At 38.7% G+C, this 11,664-nt stretch overlaps 1 protein-coding gene across 2 annotated transcripts; it reads right to left on the minus strand.

Annotated features, from left to right (window-relative positions):
* Positions 1-9,657: 9,657 nt before the first annotated feature.
* On the minus strand, positions 9,658-11,505 carry LOC133745793 (pentatricopeptide repeat-containing protein At1g06710, mitochondrial-like). Of its 2 annotated transcripts, none has more exons than XM_062173925.1 (2): positions 11,395-11,505; positions 9,658-11,119 (listed from the first exon to the last, which is right to left on the minus strand). In XM_062173925.1, the coding sequence occupies exon 2, from the start codon at positions 11,092-11,094 to the stop codon at positions 9,853-9,855; it is 1,242 nt and encodes a 413-aa protein (XP_062029909.1). In that variant the 5' UTR covers positions 11,095-11,119; positions 11,395-11,505; the 3' UTR covers positions 9,658-9,852. The 2 variants fall into 2 exon arrangements, with proteins under 2 accessions (XP_062029909.1, XP_062029910.1); XM_062173926.1 differs by having other exon boundaries at positions 9,658-11,109; positions 11,395-11,499.
* Between the last annotated feature and the right edge of the window lie 159 nt (positions 11,506-11,664).

The following is an 11,664-nucleotide window of genomic DNA, read 5'->3' on the forward strand; positions in this document are numbered from 1 at the left end:
AGTGCACAACCAAGCAATGTAGACTGGAAATGATTATTTACTCCAATAAAAGGAGCAAAAGGCATCTTATATTTGTTTGTGATATATGTCGTATCAAAAGAAACCACATCTCCAAAAATCTTGTAGTCCTCTCGGCCTTTTGCATCAACCCAAAACACATTTCTTAAGTGTTGTTCTTCATCTAGATCCATTGCATAAAAGAAATTAGGATTCTCCTCTTGCATGCTAGTAAAATGCTCCAACATTGCCTTAGCATCGCTAGATTCCAATTCTAATCGACGTTTTTTATCCAAAAAATTTCTCATATCTTTTTAGTAAAAAACCAGTGTCCTGATATCCTCCACACTATTTGGCTAATGCAACAAAAATCTTACTTGGTTTCACTCCATTTGAATGCAAAGTAGTAATATTGTTCAAATCATTAGAAGTAATGTTTCTATAACATGAAATGTCCACGACATCTTCCAGAGAAGTTTCACGATTATGCTCTTTCACAAAATTTTGAACAACCCATTTCACATCCTGCCTAGTTGCCTTCTTTTGACATGCAACATTGCCTTGCAATCTATTTTCATGCAGGGGCAGGGTTACGAGCATCAGTTTTTTGCTTTGTCCAAAATCTTGTACAAGCATACTTTGCCTCGACCCATTCTCGAGTTACCTTCAATCGACGACAAGTTATTTTTGAAGCAACAAACCCTGCCATCTTGACATACTCTAAATAAGATGACTGTGCAATGGAATCATAATCAAATTCCATTCCAACATACGGCTATGAGTTTTTCTTCACATTAATGGAGCTTTCACCACCATTACTATGACCACGTACATTCTTCTCATACACCATCTTCATTAATATATATAATTTTCGTCATTCATACCATATTCATTATAATTATCATCATCCACGCCATCTTCATTATAATTATCATCTTCCTCTGCAGTCAAATTTAAGTCTATTTCGAGCCCCATAAACACCTAAAAAAATAATGAGAATGGGGCACATGAAGTAAAAAACAAAGAGCATCAACTTTAGTCTAGGTTCATAATCCATAATTCTCTAATCCTATTAAAAATCATAAGCATAATTTCAATTGATTGCATAAAGCCACAAATTATAGATGTACTTCTGTACAATTGCACAAATCTACGATTGATTGCACAATTTTAGAAGCATAATTCTCTAATCCTATTATGAATGGTAGAGGGTTACAATTGAACAAATCAAAATCATAATTTCAGAATGATTTTTTCTAGCATACTCCTCAACGAATAACTATTGTTCATAATCTAATGTAATCATGCATGGGTTAAATTACAAAAACAAAAAAACAAAAAACAAAACAAAACATGAATATTTAGATTAGTTGCCTTTGTTGTCTTTGACCACCGCTGCTACTTGCAAACTCGGTGAAGAGAAAAGATAGAGACTAGAGGACTGCATCAATGGAAGTTGAAGAGTTTCAGTTCCACAATGATTCTGAAGAAAAAAAAAAAAAACTTATAAACGTGAGATGACCGAAGAGTTTCAATATTGTTGAGAGTAAATAGGGGTACAAAGGAAAATTGAAAATGCATGTGTCCTTTTAGTCCATTAATCATCTGATTTTTAGGGATAATGGAATACACGTGGCGATCAATAAATGAGAAAGGTAGAAATGAGAACGTTGGAGAGGAAGGTTGCTAGCATTATTGGGATGCTATGCATCCCTTCCATGGTCTTCTCTCATGTTGCAAAGCTCTACGGAGGGGTAATTGGCAATGCGAAATTGCTCATGTTTACAAAAAATGTAACATGGCTGGTGACGGATTTGTTTAAAGGGTTTTTGTCCATTTACCCCATTTCTAGGGTTTTTTTTTTCCACTTACTCCATTAAGTTTTTTTTAATTCCCTCTTACCCAAAACACTCTAAGGAGGTATTCCCTAATACCCCATTAAGATTTTTTTTTTAGTTTTTTTTTTTTTTAATACCATTTTACCCTCACCCTTTTGTTACTTAGAGAGAGAGATAATGGAAGAGAGAGAAACCATATGAGACTTCGCCGGAGCCCGGTCACCGGCCCCCGGAGTCCGGTCACCGGTCGCCGGATTCCGGTCACCGACTGCCGGATTCCTGTCACCGGTCACCGGCCACCGAAATTTGCTGAAAATCTCACCGGAAAGGTTTTTTTGCCCCCAATAGACATCTATTGCCCCCTAATAGAGGGGCAATAGACCTCTATTGCCCCCCAATAGACGTATATTGCCCCAATAGTCTATTGTCCCCTAATAGACGCCTATTGCCCCTTAATAGACGACTATCAGCCATGTATTGCCTCCCAATAGACGACTATCAGTTGTGTATTGCCCCCCAATACACGTCTATTGCCCTCAAGTAGAACTTTCGGTTGCCGGAATGGGAACTAATCTTCCTAAAATTAGACAAATAAAACTTTGATTAAAGAAAAAAAACGAAGAGATTATATAAATTCAAAAAGTCTATTGCTCTTCAATAGACGTCTATTGCCCTCCAATAGACGTCTATTGCCCCCTCCAATAGACCTTTAACAGACCTCTATTGCCCCTATAGAACTTTTTTTTGTCATTTTTCTTTCCTTCCGGACCTTTTGCCCCCATTTTACCAAAAAAAAAAAAAAAGAGAGAGAGAGAAGAAAGCCAATGTTGCAATCATCAAACCAAAAGAAAACCATAGGTGCAAACGACCAGTAAGTATTACTAACAGTAATGTGATGTTTAAAAAATGAAGCTAAACTAAAAAGAAATGGGGGCATAGTAATAAGCTTATAAGCTAAACCATAGGTTCTAGCACCTATGTAAAATCACATGTTGCCGTCGAAATACTTTCTTTTTAGTTTATAAGCTTTTAAACGAAAGTAAGTGAAAAAATGAAGCTAAAACCACAGGTGCAAACGAGCAATAAGTATTACTAACAGTAAGTAACCAAGGGAGCGAAAATGAACACTTGCAAAGAGAAAAGCATTATTGCTAAAACAAGCAGCCTGGACTGGAGGCACGAAGCAATGAACACCGAGGCCAAGACAATATGTAGAGTGAACCCCCAGATACTCTGCCCCCATATTTGGTTGCGGTGAAACTATGACGGTTTTTTCCGGGACTTGGTTTTACGATCCATCTGTGAATGAACCTCACCATCTGCGAGATCGTCGGCGAATAAACCTCACCATCTGCTAGATCTGCTTGGAGATTGGAGTCGAATCGGAGAAGACCGATGGAGGAAGCCGGTGCCGGAAGTCGTCCGCTGTTGGTGCAGAAAAATTTCGTAGAGGAGTTTGACTCACCAATGAATGCGGACTGGAGCGGGAGCTGACCGGGAACAATCGAGAAGATTCCCTCAAGCGTTGACTCGAAGTTTGACCGTCGGCTCGAGAAGGAGGGGGGGGTACCTGCAGAAAAACCCTCCGATGCCTAAGTCAGTACGTTTCTTAGTAGTGAAGTAGAGAGAATTGGAATTCGATGGTTTACCTTGACGTTGGGCGTTCCTTAAATAGGCGACGATTTACTTAGAGAGCAAGCCGACATTATTCCGGCTTTTATGGCTGCATTTATTTACACACTTATGATGACAATTATTACAGCACTAATAACAGTTAATAATTGCGTACTTACGACGGTCATTCATTGCGCACTTATAATCGTAATCATTGCGCGTAGTTATTGTCGTAATAATCGCCGCATTCATGACTAAAATTTAACGCCATACTAACTACGGAGTTAATCGCTTTAATTGCGGGCCCAGCAGAATTTGACCACTCCCACATCCGCCGTGTTGAACAATTTGGAGAGAGGGAGGGCGTCCGCCGTGTTGAACAATTTAGAGAGAGAGAGAGAGAGAGACAGAGAGAGCTGAGTGCAGATCGGAGAGGGATGAGAGAGATGGCATGGATGTAATTCAATAATTAAGTTGAGGTCAAAGTTGTCATTTTATTTGAAATTGGGTAAGTGGGAATAAAAATCTGTTGGTGGGGTAAGTGAGATAATTTTGGCTCATTTTGGTGCTTTGGGTCAAGAACCCTTGTTTAAATGGGACATTCTCTTGATTTGGGTCTTCACATTTTTTATCACCCACCTGAGTGCATAAAAGAGAGACTTAAAGAAATAAAGGTAAAAAAAAAAAAAGTTATATATTGTTTCAAATTAATTCTCTCTATTTAAAAAAAAAAATTGAACTCATGACCTCTACGGTGTTAGTTAGGCTAGTAACCAACAAGTCACGGCTCACTGACTTAATTCTCAACTAACTAGTGAGGCACTAAGATTTTCTCTAGAGAATTACAACAAAAAGGGAAATTTTAATTAACAAATTACATATAAGTTATTGACAAAAGATGACTTAACAAATACATCCATTAAAGATTGAATTAAACATATAAGGACTAAATCTTACAAATAAGGACAATGTGCTCTCCACTTGCCACATGTTATGAGCTAATTTACTTTTTTACCCTTAACTACTTCTTTTGACTTCTAATCTCTTTACAAGGATTAAATCTTACAAATAAGGACAATATGCTCTCCATTTGCCACATGTCATGATTTAATTTATTTTTTTTATTTTTAACTACTTCTTTTGACTTTTAATCCCTTTATGTAACTTTTTTTTTTTTAGAATAATCAATTTATGTTACTTTTTTTTCTGAGAATAATTCATTTATGTTACTTTTTATTTTTTTTTTCTTCTGAGAACAATCCATTTATGTTTTTTTTTTGTAAGAACAATCCGTTAATGTTACTTTTTTTTTTTTTTTTTTTTTTTTTTTTTTTTTTTCTGAGAACAATCCGTTTATGTTACTCTTTTTTTTTCTTGAGAATAATCTCTTTACGTTACTTCACAAAACTTCACTCTCCTACTACTCTTATCTCATCGCCTAATCCTGCTACTGCACTCATACTCGTCCAATTCTGCTACTGCACTTGTACTCGTGTTCTACTACTGCACTTGTGATCGCCTAATCCTGCTACTGCACTCATACTCGTCCAGTTCTGCTACTGTACTCGTCATCGCCTAATCCTGCTACTGCACTTGTCCAATCCTGCTACTGTACTCATACTCGTCCAATTCTGCTACTGCACTCGTCTAATCGTGCTACTGCACTCGCTGCACTCATACTCGTCCAGTTCTTGAGAATAATCTCTTTACGTTACTTCACAAAACTTCACTCTCCTACTACTCTTATCTCATCGCCTAATCCTGCTACTGCACTCGTCCAATCCTGCTACTGCACTCGCTGCACTCATACTCGTCCAGTTCTGCTACTGCACTCGTCCAATCCTGTTACTGCACTCGCTGCACTCATACTTGTCCAGTTCTGCTACTGCACTCATCATCGCCTAATCCTGCTACTGCACTCGTCCAATCCTGCTACTGCACTCGCTGCACTCATACTCGTCCAGTTCTGCTACTGCACTCGTCTAAGCCTGCTACTGCACTCGCTGCACTCATACTTGTCCAGTTCTGCTACTGCACTCGTCATCGCCTAATCCTGCTACTGCACTCGTCCAATCCTGCTACTGTACTCATACTCGTCCAGTTCTGCTACTGCACTCGTCATCACCTAATCCTGCTACTGCACTCGTCCAATCCTGCTACTGTACTCATACTCGTCCAGTTCTGCTACTGCACTCGTCATCACCTAATCCTGCTACTGCACTCGTCCAATCCTGCTACTGCACTCGTCCAATCCTGCTACTGTACTCATACTCGTCCAGTTCTGATACTGCACTTTTTCCTACGTGCCGGAGCTTTTTTTCTCACTGGTTTTGTTCGATTATTTCTTGTGTTATCACCCTTTTGCACCTCCACACAATAGCCAATTTGAACCATAAACAATGAAAATCATATCATTAACATAAACCATAAACTATAAAGTAGCCGATCAATTCAATTTGAACATTAGCAGATCATATCATTGACAGTAGCTGATCATATCAAAGTAAACCACAGAACCTTAGTGATACTAAATTCATGAATCTGCTCCTCATGTATATCAAAGTAAACTACAGAACCTTTGTTACGCGCGCCCGGAATCAAATTTTTCATGTTTAGTTGTTATTAAACGAGGAATGACGATTTTCTATACAATTTATTTAAGTTTCGATATTTTAGGGGGCCCTGAAAGTTTACTTTTTGACCGGGTCAAAATTTGAAAATTTTTTCTTCATGAAAGTCGTAGAGGACGTTAAACCGAGCGCGTGCATATTTGGTTCGTAAAAATCGGACTTCATATGCAAAAGTTATAAGCGAAATACGAAAGTTACTGTTTATGGTAATTTAGAAAGTTACTGTGGGTAGGTCAGAAACCTACCCAGCCACTTTTCTCTCTCTTCTTCCCCGATCTCTCACTCTTCCTCTCTCTCCCCCGCGTCGGCCCTCTCCCGTTTTTCCTTGATTTCTCCGGCATCCGGCAACCAAACGGCGCGCCACCACCCATAAAAGAACCGTCTCTTTCTCCTCTACACGTTGGTACCCGTGGGTCACGGCGATTTGGCCAGAAAACCATCAATTTTGACCAAAACCGTCACTGTAGCAGTTGTGTTCTCCAGCAAAATTCTCCATTTTCCGGCCACTTCCAGAAGTGAAATTGATCCTATTAGGAGCGCCTCGAGTCACTGATCATCTTCCCTCAAAGCTTCTAGCTGAAATTCTCACTGTGGAAGGAGAATTTGAAGGATTTCCAAATCGGTGAGTTTGGAAATTGATGAAACTCGATTTAGGACAGTGGCAGTGTCGTAAATTATGATGAAACTCGAGTATTTTAGTCATTTGTCATTAAAATTAGGAATCAGGCTTGATTCATTTGGCTTTTGGGCCTGGGCTCATGTCCTTATTTGTATAAATCTTTTTGCAAGTAGGTTTTTTGTGTTTACATCTTTGGTCATGTGCTACTATGTAATTTTCTAAAAATAAAACGAGAGTGATTATAAAATTAGTTAACAAACATTGCAAACAAAAGTACTAGTGAAGTTCATGACAAGTCAATCCAATGCAAGGAAAATATATCATTGTGAGTAAATTAAAAATATTCTTACCCGTTCATGATTTCTTCCATAGTGATGTAATATGGTCTTAGGGGTCTTCAATTCAACCAGGTGATCTGATTGAAAACTAAATCACCAGAGATTCTAGAAGACATTCAAGCCATTCCAAAACCCATTAATCTTTAGAGAGATATTCACAGTGCACATCCAGAAAGTTCAAATTACAATTCACAACAATATCTATATTCAAGAACCAGTCAGCTTTCAAGTGCATTTCTTCTATTCAGCTAAGTTCCTTGTACAAAACCGAAAGATCGAAAGATATGAGGTTCAAATTTAATGTGTAATTAAAGCATGCCAGACATTGCATAGTAATAACAGAAGGCTTAAGAATTGTAACTGAATTAGAGATTAAATTCCATAACAAAACAAAAACAGAAGATTAATTTCAATAAGTTTGCAATGCATACAGGTTCAGATGTTCTAGGACTATTGCAAGGATATATCAAAGATCCTTGTTCAGCTCCCATATCTAACATTTGGGATATTAATTTTTCATTTAATAGTAATTAATACCTATCAGTTTCCAAGATCTTTTTATGCTTCTGTTTTGTTTGGGTCCCTAGATAGTCTATATGTATATGGTAAAGAGAGGTGGTACATAGTATTGACTTGATCTCTTACTGTATTTTGTGAGAGAACATCATGAGCATTCTCATCAAGCCATGACCACCTGCATTACGAAAAAGTAGGATGACAACCAGCTGGATTTGCCCAGCAGTTGAAGAGACTTTCAACAAGCAATATGCCAACCCATCTGTTGTGGACATGCAGAGAACCCTGCATCCCTAGTTCTTTTCCTTTCAATTTTTATCAGGGAATTATCAACTAGGTCATTCGCCCCAATTAAGGAAAAACCACAATATCTTTTATCTATCATGCTTGATCCTCGCCTCTGCAGAAACATGCAATCTTTATCTTCTCTGTATCCATTTCTCTGCGCCGAAGGAGTTTATCTTGAGCCTAGGAAGCCTTTGGGTTCCCCTTGACAAAGTCAAAAAAAAAAAAAAAAAAATCATCCTGATCTTAATCATTTCTATCCAATGCCTCTGACCATGTATCTACCTTTCTTCCAGACATGTATCAACCCATGACTTCAAGAGCTAAAGAAGGCTCCTCAAATATCTAACAAATAGGATTTTCGAGCCATCTGAAACTGTAGATCTATAATGAATCCCTCATTTTCCTTTTTGCACATGTAAGCGGTTGCTCCTGATATATACTTTGCCCCTGCAGCAGAGAGAATGTACTATCCCCTTGGGTTGCATTCAAATCGCAATTCTCTGAAACTGTATCGAATACCAGTTTTAGAGACTCTACATAAAAGAATTGCTTTTGCCCAAAAGATATGCAGGTAACCACCATTGTTTCTATGAGAAAGTTGACTACTATTATCATCTTGCCCATCTTGCAGAATCAAGGATAAATCATTCAGTCCTAAGTAGCTTCGTCTTGTTTTTTTTTTCCTCCATAACAGAGATAAACAGAGAGAATGAGAGAGCTTTTGGTGCTAATGTTGCATAACTACTTAACATTTATAAGGGTCTTACACTATCCTTCATTTCTTAGATGCTGTCTTTCGCGCACCAAGCTTTTTCCTGAAAACATGGTATAGTCAGCAGAATAAGTTGTTTAACATTGGAACAACCAAAGCCATCTCACTACGTCCAAACCCAGGTCTCATTACCATCAGGAATTAAAATGATTTACTAACAATCCTATGGACGTATGATCACAGCCCCAGCTTAAATATCATCAATGTAAAGCATTACCTTTGTGCATGTTCACGACTTTTAGCATCAAAATAAGAGAAACTAGATACTGCTTCTAAAATAAGGCTTCTCTCCAGGCAAGTTGTATTAAACTCAAAACTATACTGGATGAAGGAAATCTTTATCTTCTGTAGACTAATTTGATAGTCAAAACTTGAAACTATTAAGAAGAATCAAAGATGCTGCATTTATTATTGACTGATAATCTAATAACATGAGAATTACAGTGTCATTCAACTGAAATGTGCAAAACTTACATAAATTCCCTTACGGTCAAATGAGAAAAGGAAAATGATTGAATATTACCTCATAGGCAGAATCAGAGCACATTTCTTACTGATTTGAATTGATCAATAGAACAATTAACTTCAGAGAAAACTTATCAGACTAAAAGAAACATCTTTACTTCAACCACTTTAATTGTAATTCCTTTCTACTCAAATGGAGATATCACAATTATATTAAGTCATGTAACCCTTAAAACAATTGCACAAATTAGAATGATGGGTTCGTTAAGTTCTAAAAGAAGACAAAAATGCACTACGACTAATAAATAAAATATGCAGGGAATCTATGATCACAGGAGCTCCTGTACTGAACTAGAAAGTTTCAAGTTTTTCTATTGTTCACTTAATCGATCAATTTTTTATTTCGGAACTGTGAACCTAGAATAACAAATATGCCAGATTGTTTCTCCTTTAGATATACCAAAGAAGGAGCATTTCCTCATGTCTATCATGTCAAAAGTAGATAATTCCATGTGGCTAAGCAGGAAAGAATTAGAATGCAGAACACCAGAAAGAAAGAAAGAAAGAGAAGCTAAAGGAATTAGCAGCAAAGACTACTTGTTTACTTCAATGTCAACCGTCACACTACTCCATTGTCAAATTCACAAGGATAAAGAACAGCCCAAAATCCCCCATTGAAACTCAATACTACATGATTTCCTACTCTTACTGGCTGCCCCGTATCTGGAACATCATAATCCTAAAGCTGCTGGAACAACATCGATGAAGCAATGCATCAGCCCTTCAACTTGGAAAGAACAATGTTCATGACCCTTCTTATTACTGGTGTTGGCCTTCCCTTTAGAACCTCCATCATAGCCTTTGCGTTTGGCACAAACCCCTTACCCATCATCACCTCCACCAACTCTTTGCACTCCTTCTCAGATGCCTCGTCCTCTTGCTTTGCAAAGCTCTCTATCACAGCAGTGTAGGTAGCAGCATTAGGCCTCATCCCCTTGTCCATCATCTCAAGCAAGCACTTCTTGGCATCTCCAGAGAAGTTGGGGTCAGCAGTGAGTCCCTTGATTAAAACAGTGTAAGTGTAGGAGTTTGGGGCAACCCCAGCAGCTAACATGTCCCAGTACGCCCCCAGAGCACCCTTGGTCTTGCCAAACTTGAGATAGGCTTCAATAACGGAGGTGTGGACTACAACCATGGGCTGTATACCCATTTCAACAACGCGCTTATAAAGCTCCATGGCCTGGTCTGCACTGCCATCCTCAATCAAAGCCTTGTACATCTTCAACGACTTTTTGTAGAGGCAACCCGGCTTGGTGCGCCACGTGCGGAATACTTTTTGCACATTCTTGTCGGTGGTATTGTTGACAAGATCATCATACATCTTCATTCCCTTCATTGCTTCTGCAAGGTGGGTTTCTTCAAACAGAAAAATTTTGGACTCAGGGACAAACCCCTTTGCTTGTATCTGCTCAAGGAACTCCCTGGCCTTCTCCACTGACTCCCGGCAGGCAATGGCGTCGAACACAGTCGTGTAGGAGGCAGAATGGGGCTTCATCCCCTTATCCAACATTTCCAAAAAGTACTTCTTGGCATACCCAACGAAAGTGACATCAGAAGGTGAGTCTTTTGCAAGTGCCGTGATGAGTATAGAGTAAGTAACCGAGGCGGGGGCGACACCACTGGCTAACATGTGGTGGTACACCTTGAGAGCAGCCTTGGTCTTTCCGGCATAGGCATAGGACCGAATGACAATGGTGAAGACGGCCACATCAGGCAGTACGGCCAACTCAGAGCGAGGCTTAAAGAGCTCTTTGGCTTCGTCAGGCATGCCGGAATTCGCCATAGAATCAAACACCAAAATCGCATAATTGTTAAGGGAGTCATAGTCACCAAGCATCTCAAATTGTTTTTTCAAGAAAATGTCCTCACAGTCCTGGGTAGAGTCCTTGAAAACCTTCATAACATGTTTCTTGAGGTCATCGGAGGAAGAATTGGGGGAACTAGTACTGTCCTCCATTGATTTGATTTTTCACTGTAGTACTCTAGTTTAAATTAGAAACAACAAAAGTCAGAGCTTTACAAAAGGAAAGAGACCCAATTTAGTCAAAGTGAAGTTGGGGTTTTCTGGTCTAAATCAAACAATTAATATGCCACCGCCGGAGTGTAAAAATCGGAACTTTACTAAAACCCGAGCGCAGAAAAGGAGAGGAAAAATCATAGAAATGAATTTAGGGTTTTCTATTAGCAACAAATTAAGTCAAGTAGAGCTAGTGTCTGAGATTTAGATGTAGGAAGACGATGAAAGAAGCTCACTCACCTTTCTCTGATGATCTGCGGCGGAAGCTCTGAAGGATTGAAACTCTGCGTTTTGCTCCGGGAGGAGAGAACAGTACACCAAGCAAGAGAAATGGGACTTCAAGTTTCGAAACAATCATACTTGTAATGGTCTCAGTCTCTAGTCTCTCTCTACCCGCTAAAACCTCTTTTTAATTTTTGGTTTATTTTCGATTAAGAATAAAAAGTTTCCAGTTGAAACAGTTTCTTTCTGCTTTTTTTTTTTTGTTTTTTTTTATTAAAAATGAAACAG

This window comes from Rosa rugosa, chromosome 4, assembly GCF_958449725.1.
Source record: "Rosa rugosa chromosome 4, drRosRugo1.1, whole genome shotgun sequence".
NCBI classification, from domain to species: Eukaryota; Viridiplantae; Streptophyta; class Magnoliopsida; order Rosales; family Rosaceae; genus Rosa; species Rosa rugosa.

Bases quoted from the DNA above. Each gene is read 5' to 3' on its own strand.
- LOC133745793 (XM_062173925.1), bottom strand. From the start codon at position 11,094: ATGGAGGACAGTACTAGTTCCCCCAATTCTTCCTCCGATGACCTCAAG.